Source organism: Chiloscyllium plagiosum, chromosome 6 (assembly GCF_004010195.1).
Source record: "Chiloscyllium plagiosum isolate BGI_BamShark_2017 chromosome 6, ASM401019v2, whole genome shotgun sequence".
Lineage (NCBI taxonomy): Eukaryota > Metazoa > Chordata > Chondrichthyes > Orectolobiformes > Hemiscylliidae > Chiloscyllium > Chiloscyllium plagiosum.
Genome location: NC_057715.1, coordinates 49,107,385 through 49,125,201, shown reverse-complemented (window position 1 = coordinate 49,125,201; position 17,817 = coordinate 49,107,385). Strand labels below are relative to the sequence as shown.

General features: G+C 39.4%; 1 protein-coding gene across 9 annotated transcripts in view; it reads left to right on the top strand.

Annotated features, from left to right (window-relative positions):
* Positions 1 to 17,817, top strand: part of LOC122550565 (angiomotin-like protein 1) — a 243,538-nt gene that overhangs the window by 141,217 nt on the left and 84,504 nt on the right. For all 9 annotated transcript variants that reach the window (XM_043691485.1, XM_043691488.1, XM_043691487.1 and 6 more), the window contains 2 exons: positions 14,487 to 14,631; positions 17,054 to 17,143. In XM_043691485.1, coding sequence (XP_043547420.1) covers positions 14,487 to 14,631; positions 17,054 to 17,143 — 235 coding nt within the window. The remainder of the gene's footprint in view (positions 1 to 14,486; positions 14,632 to 17,053; positions 17,144 to 17,817) is intronic.

The following is a 17,817-nucleotide window of genomic DNA, read 5'->3' as shown; positions in this document are numbered from 1 at the left end:
TGAGTACAGGATTAAAGACAGGATTCTTGGCAGTGTGGAGGAACAGCGGGATCTTGGTGTGTAGGTACATAGATCCCTTAAAATTGCCACCCAAAGTGGACAGGGTTGTTAAGAAAGCATATGGTGTTTTGGCTTTCATTAACGGGGGATTGGGTTAAGAGCCATGAGATCTTGTTGCAGCTCTATAAAACTTTGGTTAGACCGCACTTGGAATACTGTGTCCAGTTCTGGTCGCCCTATTATAGAAAAGATGTGGATGCTTTGGAGAGGGTTCAGAGGAGGTTTACCAGGATGCTGCCTGGAATGGAGGGCTTATTTACGAAGAGAGGTTGACTGAGCTTGGACTTTTTTCATTGGAAAAAAGAAGGAAGAGAGGGGACCTAATTGAGGTGTACAAGATAATGAGAGGCATAGATAGAGTTGATAGCCAAAGACTTTTTCCCAGGGCAGAAATTGTTAACACGAGGGGTCATAGCTGTTTGGCGGAAAGCATAGAGGGGATGTCAGAGGCGGTTTCTTTACGCAGAGAGTTGTGAGAGCATGGAATGCGTTGCCAACAGCAGTTGTGGAAACGAGGTTATTGGGGATATTTAAGAGACTGCCGGACATGCACATGGTCACAGAAATTTGAGGGTTTGTACATTAGGTTTACCTTACATGAGGATCAATGTCGGCACAACATCGTGGGCTAAAGGGCCTGTTCTGTGCTGTACTGTTCTATGTTCTATGTTCTGTGTTTTTGATGGTGAAGTCAACGCCATGGATGCCATGTTCTTGTTCAGCCTTGACTTTCCAGAGAAAGGATATAGCCACCACCTTTCTCTCTGAGCTGTCCTTCCCATGCCACCAGTTTTCACTCAGGGGTGGTGATGTCAATATCATAGCGTCTGAGTTCCTGAGCAATGATCGTGTTGCGGCATTCAGTCTAATACTGGCAGAACTGTCCATAAGATATTCCAGCCTCAAATGTCATCTTGAGGGTGTGGAAGTTGCTTCTGTGTGCGCTCATTTAATGTGGCGAAACCATTGCAGACTGGCTACTGCATCGGCTTAGCAATGCAAGATCTTGGTCCAGCGATGAAAGTTGTTCAAGATGATTGGAGACCAAGTATTCCTGTTTGGCCTTAGATTGCCTGCAGTTGAGTGCAGACAGACAGTTTGGCACTGGACAGCACCTCCTACTGGGTTAGTGCGAGTTTCGAGGCAAGGAAAGGGAGAGGACAAGAAGAACAGTGTGGTTGTTGCCATTGTACTAGCTGTTCTCAATCTGTGATTGTAAAATCTCTAGGCTGGAGGTGAGAGTTGTAAAATCATTGGAGTGGAGTGATGTAAAATTACTGGGGCGGGGGATTTACTGGGGTGATATGTTAAAAAAAAACTTGGTTGTGGGGGAGGTTTATAAAATCATTGAATGGGGTGAGTAGTTTATAAAATTAGAGGGCTGGTAGGTGTTAAAAGATTACTGGCTGGGGGCATTTTATAAAAGCACAAGCTGTTTGGGAGTGTTTTATAAAACACTGGGCTCTCAAGTGTTAAAAAGAAAAATCACTGGGCTGGGAAGGTGTTATAAAAGTACTGAGCTGAGAGATTTTATGAAGACTATTGGGGCGGTTTAAAAAAAGGATGAAAAATGCTAGACTGAGAGAGTTATATACATGTAGAGTTTGGAGGGTGTTATGATGTTACTGAGCTCTGGGTGTTATACAATTACTGGGCGACATTATTAAAACATTGGGCTGGGTGGATTGTTATAAAATTACTGAGGGTTATGTACACAGTGGGCTAGGAAGTATATAACATTGAAGTTATACAAATAGTGGACGGGGATTATGTAAGCGCTGGGCTTGGGGCAGTTATAAAATTAATGGGCTGGGGGGGCATACAATTACTGGGGTTATAAAAATGCAGGGCTGGGGATGGTTACAAAACTAGTTGGGGTTATGTAAGCACTGGGCTGCTGTGTGTTATAAAATTATTGGGTTGGGGGGTTGTTGTTATAAAATAAATGGAGTTTATATAAACACTGGGCTGGGGGGGGAGGTATTACAAAACTCTGGCTGGAACAGGAGCTCCGGTGGGGCGGGCTGTTTGTGGTCAATGCAGCCACTACTAGGCCCGGTTACAAGCATGAGAAGACCTAGTTTGGAGGCAGTCAGGAGACGGGAGGAATGGTGCTTGGTCTCTGCCCCACAGCTGTGAGCAGGAGAGGTCAAGCGAAGTATGAGAAGGTAAGATAAGTTGAGGGAGGGCGGTTAGGCAGTTGTGTGCCCAGGCAGTTGTGAACCAGGTTACTGCTGCCACCTTATTGTACATGTTGAAGAATGCATTTGCATCAGATAAAAGTTCATTTTAAGCAAGTATTAAGAAGAATTTGTTTCCTCAACTCTATGTTAAGAAAGATGTGACTTGCAAGCCATTATAGTAGAAGTGTTCAAAATACAGTCAATTACGAGGTTGGTAGATTTGAGAGTATAAGATGAATGAGGTCTGGTGAGTAAAATGATTAATTATTTCTTTGCCCTTGAATGTTCTTTTATTTATACATTCTGTTCTGCAGTGTTTCATATCATATATGCACTGCCCGCTTTGGAACTGAGCCTGTCAGGACCACTGAGCCAAGATATGTTACTTGCTTAATCAGCGTTCTCCATTGGAATGGCTATGATGTGAAAATTGGCTTCCGTGTACCAGGGCGAGGGATGGAAAAGAGCAATCTTGTTTTCCTGTGACATCTGCATGGAAGACTACATGTGTGTGGAATGAAAACAAGAAATGCTGCCGATGACTGTGGGTCAAGCAGCATCCATGGAGAGAAAGCAAGCTAACCTTTCTGTCCATGGGTCCTGCCTGGCCTGTTGTGATCTCCAGCATTTTTTGTTTTCATTTCAGATTCTGGCATCGACAGTAATTTGCTCCTACATGTATATGGAATTTGAATTAGATACCATTGTTACAATTTCTGTAGTATATATATCTCCAAATCTAGTCCAATAAGGTGCACAGATTATTTGTCTGTGTCATGAGAATGACAATTTACCAAAAATTCTTTACAAGCAGAGGAAGCTTTATTTTTTAAAAAGAAGATTGCATCTGAGGTCTTAAAATTAAAACATTTCTGTATTTCCTACCTTTTAAGGATATCATCTTTCTATTGCTAACTAACTGCAATTTTTCATTTCAATATGGTGCAAACCATTTTTAGACCAGGATCGGCACTCTAAACTAAGTTTCTATCATGAGTCAGCTGATCAAAAGTGAGGGAATTAGATTTGATTTGACTTAGGTTTATTTATTATGCACGATAAAGAAATGTATTTGCATTGGACAAAAGTCAGTTTTAAACAAATATTAAGAAGAATTTATTTCCTCAACTCTGTGTTAAGAATGATGTGACGTGCAGGCCATTATAGGAGAAGTGGACACTTCTTTAAAGGGAATTAAAATGGAAAACTATTAGTGGGTTTAGAGGAAAAGTAGGAAAGGAATATTCAAGTAAATACTTATTATGTGCTTCTTTAATTCCCTCTTAAATACCATTTTCCATCAACTCACTTTATTCATCTCATAGGGGATAAATGATAATAGTCAAATTTATATGCTTAGGTTTATTAATTAAGGGAGATACATCTGTTGTGGAATTGGCACAAATGCATGCATCCTGGATCATGTGGTATCCTTCTGTGCTGATATTTTTATGATCTTTATTTTGCAGAAAGGAATGTTCTCACTGCATTGACTGTGCTTCTTTTGTTTCATAGCTGAAAATGTGTTGCTGGAAAAGCGCAGCAGGTCAGGCAGCATCCAGGGAACAGGAGAATCGACGTTTCGGGCATAAACCCTTCTTCCTGATTCACCTGTTCCCTGGATGCTGCCTGACCTGCTGCGCTTTTCCAGCAACACATTTTCAGCTCTGATCTCCAGCATCTGCAGACCTCACTTTCTCCTTCTTTTGTTTCATGCTTTGTGTTCATATACCTCACAATATGTTTTCAGCAAATATCATAATAGATCAGACTGAACTGTAACTCATTCTATTTGGATCAAACCTAATCAGGTTGATTCCAACTCCTGAGACCTTATCTATTCACTACAAGCTGCTTCATACAGGCATTATGGTTTTCAGCTTTAGTTGTGAAAATGAGTTATTGATAAAACTGATTATTTTTACTTACCATAACCATTTTAATCTTGTGAATACGGTTTTAGACAGTTAGATCTGACAGATTTAGTTCTCAAGAATCTTGATCTTTAGAGGTAATTAGAATTTCTCAACATTATCTGCTTGTTTGCTATGCCTGGACAGAGCTTTCAGGAGGTTGTATAAAAGACAGCTTAATATTTCCGGATCTAATTGGTAAAACAGAAACATACATAGCACACCTTATAAATTAATTTTATTTGGAGAGGTATTACAATTGAAGGTCCATGACAACAGTTTTGTTAATCTGATATTCTATATTAAAGCTAACAATAGCCCTGTCCAATTGCATACTTTGTAGCTTGTTTTAGTCGAGCACAGTGTGTCAACTTAGCAAACTTAATTCACAGTACACAAACCAGGCGCAGTTCCTTGCATGCATGACTGCAAACATACATTGTTGGTTACTTGTCACTCAGGTGTCATCAGAGAGCAGAAAGCATTATATCAAAAATATAATGGCTTTTCCAGGTTTTGTTGAAATATGAGTGGAATAAAACTTTACCAAGCTTGTCCCCCAACATAACTTACACAAAAATGTTTTGATGGGGCTTCTTTAGACAGTTAGATGACCTGAATCTGTCATGCATTCCTAGAGTACAATAAACAAGCCAAGTGGAACTGGTAAGATCTTACACTCTTCTGACATAAAGGCTGAAAGCAGAATGATAAATCCAATCTCGGTAAGCTTTAAAACAAAATTATATCTTGCATTTTGTTTAGCTGACGAAATTATAACACATGACTTCCTTTGACTGTTGTCATTGTAGAAAAAAATACCATCTGGGAAATTTTAAGAACAGGATTCAGTATGGAAAATATATCTGGAACTGGTAATTTAGTTCAAAAGCACCTTTTAAAAATGTTTGTGCTCCTGTCCATATCGAAGTAAATATGTTTATAAACAATGACACTTGTGCTATTCAGTCCACTGAAAAGATAGCACAAGATTGTGCTGGAACCTGATGCCCACACTCTTCAAAGATTTGTTTTACCCTTCTTATAGTTGTGAATGTCACAGGCCATTATATGCCTATGCACAGGATTCTTCCAGGCAATCGAAAGGGGCATGTGCTGATAAGTCAATTTAGTTGGAAGAATCAAATGATTGGTACCATGTTTGCTCAGTCCATTACCTTCATCACTTCCCTAGATGAAAAGACATGACAAGTTGGGAAAGGCACAAAGATCTTTTGCGAACAGGCTTCTTGACAGTCTAGAGACTTATAGGCAGAACCCACATCATCAGATGAACCTTAATGCATACATGAACAGGCAATACCACTCCATTGAAAGTTAGGACAATTTCTAAGTATAAACATGTATTATTATACATTAATGCAGTCTGCACCCTGATATTTTAACAGTACAGCAGCTAACTTATGGTGCCTTTATGGTTTAAAATCTGTTTGTATCCAGGAATGATAACATAAGTACAGAAGACTGGTTTCATCATTTGAGCTACTGTCATGCATTAGAACACTAAAGCAATAGAATTATTAGGACAATTGGGTGGAGTATTGTTCTAGAATTCAGCTAGTGTCTGTAGTCATCAACATTTGCTACATGCTGTATAACTTTGCTAATTGCATCTTGTAAGTGAACATTAACAGGTTTCATTAAACATAACTATACACAAGACGTAGTAAGAGAAAACATCTTCTGGAGCCCTTCAAACTCTGGTTTCACATCCATTTGGTCTGACGTGTCTGTGACATAATTCGTCTCTGCATGCCCATTAACTATTTCTAGTGTAAAGAAGTGGGTAACTTTATTTCACGTCACCTCACAAGATCATTTATGGTAGTTGTTTTAACCTTTCTTCACCCAACAAGTACCTTTTGCTTGAGACATTAACCTTAAACTGCATTTGAGGCTGTTTTGAAGAACATATAGAATGTATGTGCTCACTTATTCTTGTCTGGGGAAGGGGTAGAATAGATAGCAGCTTTTCTGCACACATGAATATGTCAAGAGCCCCTCAATGTAGAATTGAATCATCATTTATGAGAAAATCTGATCCGTTTAAGATCCTTTTGATGTTTAACTTTAAAATTTGCCTTTGGACGTCCAGAAATTGATTCTTTTTCTCTTATGGATCAGGACCTAAATGTTTCACTTGGTTTTCTGCAAGCTAAATGGAAAAAAGAAATAATATAGGAAGTCAGTGAAGCACTTGTTTTCAAAAGCTCATTCTCACTCTGGAGGGTTTCTTCATTATTAAGAGGATCAATATCATGTTAAAATCATTAACATTGCCTGGCCACGACAGTCTTCGAACTTAAATGAAGATTTTTGTTCTTGAGTGTTTCAAAAGCAAGTTCATGACTCAGTGTTCACTGCAGGAGGTTTTCTTCAGCTAATCGTTCATAGTGATCTTGGATCTGTTAATATTTTGTGAAAGAGATTTTTTTTTCCTTTTTAAATGTATACCTTTTTGTGTCAATTTATGAGAACATTGGCTACACAGGACATTTATAAATCTGCTGTAATTTCTTATTTTCTCTCTCAAGACTTTAATGAATGTGGGACTGCTGCCAGCTTACTGTTTAGGTTAGCAGTCTTTTTTGACGTAATTAGGGCACACCAATTCTTATTTAACTTTGATTTGTTTGAGCTCCTCTTGATGGTTTAAAATTTGCAAAGGCAATTTGTATCTTCAGAAGTTCCAGAAATTGGTTATTTTTCTCTTTGAAAGAAGACTTAAGTGCTTCACAATTTGCATCAAAAGACTTTACTGTCTTTTTTTTTGTAGGTTGACAGTTTTTAGATTAGATTAGATTAGATTACAGCGTGGAAACAGGCCCTTCGGCCCAACAAGTCCACACCGACCCGCCGAAGCGCAACCCACCCATGCCCCTACATTTACCCCTTACCTAGCACTACGGACAATTTAGCAAGGCCAATTCACCTGACCTGCACATCTTTGGACTGTGGGAGGAAACCGGAGTGCCTGGAGGAAACCCACGCAGACACGGGGAGAACGTGCAAACTCCACACAGTCAGTCGCCTGAGGCGGGAACTGAACCCGGGTCTCAGGCGCTGTGAGGCAGCAGTGCTAACCACTGTGCCACCCTGCCGCCCATTGGCACAATCCAATTTGGACCTAAACATATCCTTTTAGATTAGCTTTTCATTACCTACTTGCTTTTATTGAACTTCCACTTCTTCAATAATTGATCCTGGATAGAATCTGCATTATGGACAATTACAGACTGGGTTGGTCTATTTTGAAACCATTTTACTGAAATATCCTAGATGAAATCTTCTAAGATTGCCTTAGTAAATGACATGAAAATGGCCTACCTTACACCAAGTATTGCTTTCAGCATTGTGAACTGGGGGCAAGGTTAGCACTGAAGTGGAGTTTCCCACCACAATGCAGGTAAGAATCAATAGTAGGAGCAGTGCCCTCTTCCCCTTGTGGCTGCTTTCTTCCCAATAAGTTAGTAGCCATTTGATGAACAAATTGGACCCTGGAAGAGTTATTCACCTGGCCCCAGGAAAGTTCTTTGTCCTCTCAGATAAGATTGTTCTACTTTCAAATTTCTGCCAGTCCAATGAACAGTAGTGTTTATTATTATGTAAGGTCTTTCTTAGACTGAAAAAGATATTCTAATAAAGCTTCATCCTGCAACCCCACTAGTGTGCAATCCTAAATGAACTCTTCTTTCATATTGACATAAGTAGAAAGAGTGGTAGAGGAGGTGTTTGGTACACTTGCCTTCATTGCTCAGATCAGGAGAAGAAAGTGAGGACTGCAGATGCTGGAGATCAGAGCTGAAAATGTGTTGCTGGAAAAGCGCAGCAGGTCAGGCAGCATTCAAGGAACAGGAGAATCGACGTTTCGGGCATAAAATTCCTGAAGAAGGGCTTATGCTCGAAACGTCGATTCTCCTGTTCCTTGGATGCTGCCTGACCTGCTGCGCTTTTCCAGCAACACATTTTCAGCTTCATTGCTCAGATCATTGAGGATAGTAATTGGAATGTCATATTGTGGTTGTACAGGATGTTGATGAGGAAACATTGGGAGTCCTGTGTACAGTTCTGATCACCCTATTATAGGAAGGATATTATTAAATTGGAGAGGATGCAGAAAAGATTTTAAAAGATGTTACTGGGATTGGAGGATTTAAGTTATAAGGAGAGGCTGGATAAACTGGGAGTCTAGGAGGTTGAGGGGGTGACCTTATAGAGGTTTATAAAATCATAAAAGGCAGAGATAAGGTGAATAGCAAAGGTCTTTTCCCCAATGGTTGGGCAATTCAAATTTAGAGATCATAATTTTAAGGTGAGAGGAGAAAGATTTAAAATGGACCTGCGGGTAACTTTTTCATACAGGGTGATTCATATGTGGAATGAGCTGCCAGAGGAAATGGTAGGTACAGGTACAGTTACAAAATTTAAAAGACATTGTGATCAATGTATAATTTGGAAAAGTTTAGATGGATATAAACAAAATGCAAATAAATGGGACTAGTTAAATTTGGGAAACTTGATGGCATGGATGGGTCAATTTCCATCCTGTATGACTCTATAACAGTCATTCGCATTGTGGTATGAAATTTATAGCAGGTCAATAGAGTTCCCTATTTCCTGGTTGCAGCATTTAATGGTTTTATGCCTTAAACTGAAATGGCAATCAAAAGACTGATTTCCATCATTGAATTTAGCAGTTTATTGTGACTGTGTCTTATCTGGTGAAGAAGGTATGGCCACTGCCATCAAACACAGATGTACAACAACACACTGATCTGATGTTTGTCTGGCTTGTCATTGCAGCCTGAAGCAGTATGGCATCTATTAGATGGTTCCAATAGCATTGACAAATACACAATCTAATCAGGGCTGTTCACTTCTGTAAAGGATCTGGTAAAGGCATAGCTTTTTCCAACATCATTGCATTTGCTGCGTGGCTCGTATCATCCTAAATGTTGTCTTTCCTTCCAATAATTCATGAGTATAACGTAGGTTTCCTCTATTGTGTGGTTATGCTTTTCTGTAAAGCTTTCTGAGTTACAGGCAAATATTGCTCACTTTGGTGGATTCATTTGACTTTTCTTGTGTTTCATGTTCTCTATTGTGGATTTTCTCCAAAATTTTTTCAGCTTTAGAATACTAAACCTCCTCTATGGTTTAGTACCTAGATGGGCCTTTTAAGTCCATCACTATTTCTGGTCACTGCTAAGTTTCTCTTCAAAATTTTTCCCCACTGCTAGGGTTGGAATGCTAGGCTGCTATCATTTGTCACAGATAGCACTGTGTTGCCTCTAGGCTTAGTTTGAGGCATTAGTTGCCACTTTCTTCTGGCATTGTGCGTGGTTTCACTACTTGCCACTATATAGTAAGATGGGACTACACTCTCTCATAAGCAAATATGAACAGATTTTATGAAACATACATGTACAAAAGATGTTGGGAGGACATCTGAAACCTGACAGACTTGGGCTCCAATTCCATGTGATTTGACATTCCTAAGTAGCTATGTCTTAGTAACAGCTATTTGAGCACCTATGTAGAGTACGTGTATGATAAATCCTTTCATCCATTAAAAAAGAGCACTGAAATCAAATGCATACAGTCACACCCTTTCCTTCAATAATGTAATGCTATTTCCTCTAAGCTTTCTCTTTGACGGACTCTTGAAGATTTCATAAACAGATTGAATGCTTTAAGCTAAGTATCAAATTTATTTCCCTTTTCAGAAATGTTTGCATATTAGTGACTTTTAGTTTTCAAGGATCCACTTTTAAATTGAGATATTATTGTAGCTCCTTTGGTTTATAGTATAGTGATTTTGGGGAAAGCAAAATTAATCTTGTACCTTTTATAATACAATTAATGATTCTTTCCTGTCAAAAGATAAGTGATACTGATGAAGCCTGGCTTTGTTTCGACGTAAATATTACAGCAACTTCAGATGATGGCAGTGTAATAGGTGACAGTAGAAAAGAAGAAAGAAGCATCAAAGCCAGCAGTTAAACGAACTTTGAAATTAAGAAGATAAACTAAAACATCTTGAAAACTCATAATAGCTATTGGAATACAGACCCAGAGACCAGATAGCAGCGAGTAAAGGCCCAAAGCCATGAGCAACGGTGGATATAATAGCAACATGGAACACATCCTAGAATTGTGAAAGAGCATCATGGGTCCAAGAATGGAAAAACTGGAAGAAAAAAAAACAACAGGTTACAGAACTGGTACAGGTTTCAATTGAAATGCCAGAAAGATCAGATAATTATGTTACTTGATGCTGCAGGCACTGTTAGTAAAACATTAGCAAGACATGGTACTGATGAGACCAAAGCTTTGTATAAACTTTGACTCCTATTTCACCATTAGTTGGAAGTAGTAATTCTGCAGAACATCTACAACAGAGTAAAATAGTGAGAGGAGACTGCATAGAGACAAGTGTTTGAAATTTCAGTAACCATCACAGCTTGAGAATACTCATTGGGACAATATGGGTAAGACACCAACAGAGAAAAGGTACAATTATTGAAGAAAAGCACCACAACTAAGGTTGAGACAGACCCTCGTATCATCAACAGAAGGTCAACAGAAATTTAGACTTGGAGAAAGAAAGAAGCTTTACAACAAGCTCCACAGCCACACAGGAGAAGAACACTCACATTAACAGATGAGCGAGAAGAGAACATCCTCAAAAATGGTCAATTTTATACATTTCCATCTCTTCGTATGTTTTTAAAGATAGGATCAGTATTGAATATCATCATACAACATGTCTGGCATTGAAAATTACCTATTAAGTGCATGGTTTCTCATCTGAAGATCTTAACTATTGTTAGAGAGTAAGAAAAATACTTTGACTTTTTCTCCTATTATGCTTCCATTTTTAAAATTTCTGGATATAATTTAACATTGAAATCACTCACTCTAATTGATACCTTTTTTTTTCTGTTCTTGAGCCATTAATTCCACAATCTTTAAATCAACTTAGTTAAGGAGATACTCAATGGTGTTCACTCAAGTTCTGGATGCCCAGTTGCATTCATTGTGCAAGGTTTCTACTTAGATTACTTACAGTGTGGAAACAGGCCCTTCGGCCCAACAAGTCCACACCGACCCTCTGAAGAGCAGCCCACCCAGACCCGTTCTCCTACATTTACCCCTTCACCTAACACTACAGGCAATTTTTGCATGGCCAATTCACCTAACCTGCACATTTTGTTTGGACTGTGGGAGGAAACCCACGCAGACACGGGCAGAATGTGCAAACTCCACACAGACAGTTGCCTGAGGCGGGAATTGAACCCGGGTCTCTGGCGCTGTGAGGCAGCAATGCTAACCACTGTGCCACCATGTTGCCCACAAGGTTGTGATGATGTAGTTAGCAACTTGCATGGCGAAATATCATTGTGACTAAATGTACCAAATAGTTTCTTGCCCTCCTAACAGAATGACCCAATATATTTAAAGGATCTGTTTAATCTTCTTTAGCAATAATCCTTGACAAAGAATTCTCTCAGACTTTGTCTTCATCTTCACATTGCCCTTTTTTATTCAACTTCACATTTTTCTTGTGCTAACTCTACTCCATTCTTCTATTTGCTTATGTCCCTATTCTTCCTCTAATTGGTTTCCTCACCTTTGTTTTGCATGCATCTTCAACATTTCTATAGTACACATGCTGCCCTTTTTATAGATCACATTCAAAGCCTAACTTCTCCAAGTTTGTACTGATGGTAAAATCAACTTGAGCCAATATAAAGACATTACAGGCAACGCAGCCGCAATCTTCTGATGCACACTAATTGCTGACCAGATCTGATTCTGTAAATGTGAAAGCCAAAAAATTACCCCAATGTCCCTCTTTTAAATTTCATTAGGGTTACGTTATGTAGGAAGATAGCTCACTTAATAGATATTAGGCTGTCACTAGCAATGGGAAATGGCTAACCGAAAAGGGGTTTCTGGCCTGCTGTGCCGTGTTCAACATATTTCTAGTCAGCTCCAACTCCTCCAAATATATTTATAAACTATATTACCCCACACACTCCGATCCTTTCTACTCATGTCCTTTCTCAACCCTTCTACAAATGTATCATTTTGATGTAAACCATTACTGACCACCTCATGTACAATCATGTGTTTCCAAGCTGAATCTATTCTTGACTTAGTAAACATGATTTGGAGATGCCGGTGTTGGACTGGGATGTACAAAGCTAAAAATCACACAAATCAGGTTATAGTCCAACAGGTTTAATTGGAAGCACTAGCTTTCGGAGCACCGCTCCTTCATCAGGTGGTTGTCACCTCGGAAAGCTAGTGCTTCCAATTGAATCTGTTGGACTATAACCTGGTGTTGTGTGATTTTTAACTTTGACTTAGTAAGTGCTGCTATATACTTTTTTTTCTGGAAACAGATTCATTTTGGAATGTTATAATCAACATGTTCAAAAATTTCATTGTTTATATGTTATCAAAGCACTGGCTCTGGATTTTCAGAAGACATTTGATATGGTGCCATGTGGCAGGTTGGTTAGAAAATTAGAAATGTTTAGGATTGATGGATCTGTGGCAGCATGCATTAGAAGTTGGCTAAAAGTTAGGAAATAGAGGATATTATAAGTGAGCATTTCTCAGTTTGGAGTTGAGTTAAAAATGGTGGTCAGCTAGGAAGAATAGTGAATTGTGAGGATGGTGCAGAGTGACTTCAAAGGGACATCGACAAGTTTGTCAAATGGGTAGACCCTGGCAGATAAGTTTCAATGCAGAGAAATATGGGGTATGCATTTTGGTAAAGAAACACGAAGAGAAAATATAGGCTCAATGGTCCAACTTGAGGGGAGGATAGGAACAGAGGGACCTCTGGATCCATGTGCATGATTCTCTAAAGGTGGCTAGGCAACTTGAAACAGTTGAGATCCTTGGGTTTATAAATAAAGGCATAGAGTATACATGCAATTAAATGATGCTACACCTTTACAAATCATTGGTCAGAGCACTTTTGGAGTATTGTATTCGATTCTGGGCACCTTATTTCAGAAAGGATATTAAAACCCTTAAGAGAGTTCAAAAGAGATTTACTAGAATGATAACTAGAAATGAGGGATTTTAGACACAAGATTTAATATTTGGACTTCTACTTTTCAGAGCAAAGAAGATTAGGAAGTGGCCTTATTGAGGTGTTCAAAATTATGAACAATTTTGACAGGGTAAAGAAGGATTTTCTGCTTCCACTATGTCAGTAACTAGGGGACTCAGTTTCAAGATTGATAGCAGGAGAGCTAGGAGTGAGATGAGGAGAAACTTCTTTACTCAGAGCATTGTTAGCATCTGGAATGCACTGCCTGGGAGAGTGGTTGAGATGGATTCTTTAGGAGTTTTAGAATACAGTTGGATATATATTTGACAGTAATGAACTTAGAGAGCTATGGAGATAGTACTAGAAAATGAGATTTGCTGGGTGGCTCTTTTGAGAGCAGATGCAGACACAATGGGTCGAGTGGCCTCCTTTTTACTGTAAAATTCTATAATTCCATGATTCTGTTCTGTGGCATATTTCACTCTAAGTTTTGTTTTCATTGGAATTGACTGACCTTTAAAAAAAAAGAAAGAAAAGATAAGATTCCAGTTATTATAATCTCACTTTTGATTATTGTGTTTACTCCTTTCTACAATGACTAGCCAATAATGTTACTATACTGTGCTGCTCATTCCTCCAGGACAGTGTAAATGCTCCGGTTTCCTCCCACAGTCCAAAGATGTGCAGGTCAGGTGAATTGGCCTGTAGTGTTAGGTAAAGGGGTAAATGTAGGGGAATGGGTGGGTTGCGCTTTGGTGCGTCGGTGTGGACTTGTTGGGCCGAAGGGCCTGTTTCCACACTGTCAGTAATCTAATCTAATCTAATGTTACTATACTGTGCTACTCATTCCTCCAGGACAGTGTAAAGATTTTAAATTAATTTTATACTGGGCAATAATAGTTTGCTTCCAGTCATTCAATTCAGTTAAAGCATCCCATTAAACTCACTTGTATACACGTTTCTGTGCCTTCTGTTTGATCTCTTGTTATTCTCTGGTATGAAAACAAACTTGTCCTGTTATTTCAATGAGAAAATATTGCAGTTGTGTAATTCATTTTAAGTCATTGGATTTGTCTGTTTAAGCTTCAAAGAAATTTTTGATTGAAGTTACGTTAATGAAGTCACATGCATGTGACAACAAGTGAATCATGTTATTTTCTCTGAACAGCTCTATTATATATAAATGGAATCTAGAGGTAACAATTGTTGCACTATTTCTATTGTGCTCTTCTACAGTTTGAAATGGAAATTTGGCGAATCTCAGAAGCCCATGAAAACTTGGTGAAGTCCACCACCAAACGAGAGACATTGGATAAAGCCTTGAGGAATAAATTGGAAGGCGAAATACGAAGACTATATGACTTCAATAGGGACCTTAGAGGTATTATTTTGGGGAGAGAAACAGAAATTCAAGCCTAGTGATTTGATCTTCTCAAATATCTGTTTATATTGAAAGTACTCTCCTAAACAAATTAATTTTAATTATTGAGATAATGCATAATAAGGTGCTGTAAGTTGCGATGTGATAAAATCTGGTCAAATGTTTTGAACTTTCCACATTTAAGATAAGTTTATTGTTTAGTTCTGTAGTTCCTTCCCCAGTCTACATGCATGATTTAAGGCAAAAAAATGACTGGAAATATTCAGTTGGTTAGGCAGCATCTGTAGAGAAATGTAGTGTTTTGGTTTGATGACCTTTCAGCAGAAGTGAAAAATGGCAGAAATCTAAGTTTATAATGCAGTATAAGTGGATTAAATTGCAGGATGCACAAAAAAGGAAGGTTTGCGATAGGGTGGAGGGTGGGAGAGATAAACTGATGGACAATACCACAGTACAAAAACCAAGCAGGGTAATGCATTCAGAGCAGAAACGATTTCTAATGTTCATTGAAACAGATTTGCTTATAATACAGAGCCCCATGGAGTGGGAACTCCACTACAAACCACCTTCCAGCGTGAAAAATATTCATTAACTATTACTCTTGTTACTTATCCCTCAGCCAATTTGCATTTGTGTTGCTATTGTCCCTTTTATTCCATGATCTATAATTTATCTCACAAGTCTGTTATGTGGCATTGTGTCAAATGCATTGTATTGGGCAGATGGACTGAGGCATGACAGATGGAATTTAATTTAGATAAACATGAGGTGCTGCATTTTGGGAAGGCACATCACATGTAGGACTTATACACTTAATGGTGGCCCTGGGGTGTGTTACCGAACACATCCTACCTATGCCTCTCATGGTTGGAGTGTGGGTTAATAGTTCCTTGAAAGTAGAGTTGCAAGCAGACAGGATAGTGAAGAAGTAATGCTTGCCTTTATTGGTCAGTGAATTGAGAATAGGAGTTGGGAGGTCATGTACAGGACATTGATTAAATTAGATTAGATTAGATTACTTACAGTGTGGAAACAGGCCCTTCGGCCCAACAAGTCCACACCGACCCGCCAAAGCGCAACCCACCCAGACCCATTCCCCTACATTTACCCCTTCACCTAACACTACGGGCAATTTAACTTGGCCAATTCACCTAACCTGCACATTTTTTGGACTGTGGGAGGAAACCGGAGCACCCGGAGGAAACCCACGCAGACACGGGGAGAATTGAACCCGGATCTCTGGCACTGTGAGGCAGCAGTGCTAACCACTGTGCCCACAAAGTTCAGCCATTTTTGGAAAATTGTGTTCCAGCTATAGGAAGGATGTTGTGAAGTTTGAGAAAGGGTTCAGGAAAGATTTGCAAGGATGTTGCCAGGGTTGGAGAGTTTGAGCTATAGGGGGAGGCTGAATAAGTCGGGGCTATTTTTCCCTAGAGCATTGCAGGCTGAAGGGGTGACCTTTATAGCGATTTATAAAATCATGAGGGGCTTAGGTAGGATGAATAGCCAAGGTCTTTTCTCCAGTGTGGGGGAGTCCAAAGCTAGAGGGGCATAACTTTAAGATGAGGAGGAAAGATTTAGTAGAGACCTATGAGGCAGCTTTTTCACACAGAAGGTGATGCGTGTATAGAATGAGCTACCAGTGAAAGTGATGAAGGCTGGTAAAATTACAGCATTTAAAATACACCTGGATGGATATATGAATAGCAAAGGTGTAGGGGGATATGGGCCAAGTGCTGACAAATGGGAGGAGATTAATTTAGGATATCTAAATTGGCATGAACCAATTGAACTGAAGGGTCTGTTTCCATGCTATGACGGGTTCAGACACAGATGTGGAGAAGGCAGAAAATGACATTGCAATACAGAAGTAGCCTGTCCCATTTGTCAATAGCTGGATGATTAGATGTTAGCATCTCTATCTAAGCAACCTGATGAAGGGCTTTTGCCCGGAATGTTGATTCTCCTGTTCCTTGGATGCTGCCTGACCTGCTGTGCTTTTCCAGCACCACACAATCGACACCAACTCAGGTATTATCAGTTTATTACCACATTGCTGTTCATTGGACCTTATGTGTAAGTTTCCTATGTTGCAACAGGGACCAAATTTCAGAAATTGGTGATTGGCTGTAAAGCATTTTGAACCATCCTTAGACGATGAATAGGAATCCAGATCTCTGGATGAAATGTTAATGAGGAATTGTTATCTGAAATGTGAGCTAGTCTGAAAATCAATAATGACTTGGATTTGTAGGAAGTTGCATTCTGAAAACACCACTCACAATCTGTTTGGAAATTTAATTTGAGTAGAGCTGTGGTGCACAAGAGAATTAATTTAGTTTATGTATGTCAGTTTACTCTGTAAGCTTGGCATAAATGATATTTTGAAATATTCTAACAAAAGATTTCCTCTTTCTCGTAGATCGCTTAGAGACTGCCAACAAGCAACTGGCAAGCAAAGAGTACGATAGTACTGAAGATAACATGCCAACAGAGGGCCATTATACAAAGTGTGAGTATGAGTATTACAAACCACAACTCCTAGAATTCATTTTCTTTATTAGATAGGGTGGGAATGTAATGCATTTTTAAATAGAATCATATAGTCATAGAGATGTACAGCATGGAAATAGACCCTTTGGTCCAACCCTTCCATGCCGGCCAAATATCCCAACCCAATCTAGTCCCACCTGCCAGCACCCGGCCCATATCCCTCCAAAACCTTCCTATTCATACACCAATCCTTTTAAATGTTGTAATTGTACCAGCCTCCACCACTTCCTCTGGAAACTCATTCCATACACGTACCACCCTCTGCATGAAAAGGTTGCCCCTTAGGTCTCTTTTATATCTTTCCCTTCTCACCCTAAACCTATGCCCTCTAGTCCTGGATTCCCTGACGACAGGGAAAAGACTTTGTATATTTACCCTATCCATGCCTCTCATGATTTTGTAAACCTCTAGGGTTTAGAGCATTTAAAAAGAATAGGGAGGGGGGAAAAAGAGGAGGGGGTGTAGCACTGCTAATCAGAGAGGGTATCAAAGCTACTGAAACTTCCATTGTCAAGGAAGATCTGCCTACTGAGTCAGTATGGGTGGAAATTAGGAACAGCAAGGGAGCAGTCACCTCGTTAGGGGTTTACTACAGGCCCCCCAATAGCAGCAGGGAGATGGAAGAAAGCATAG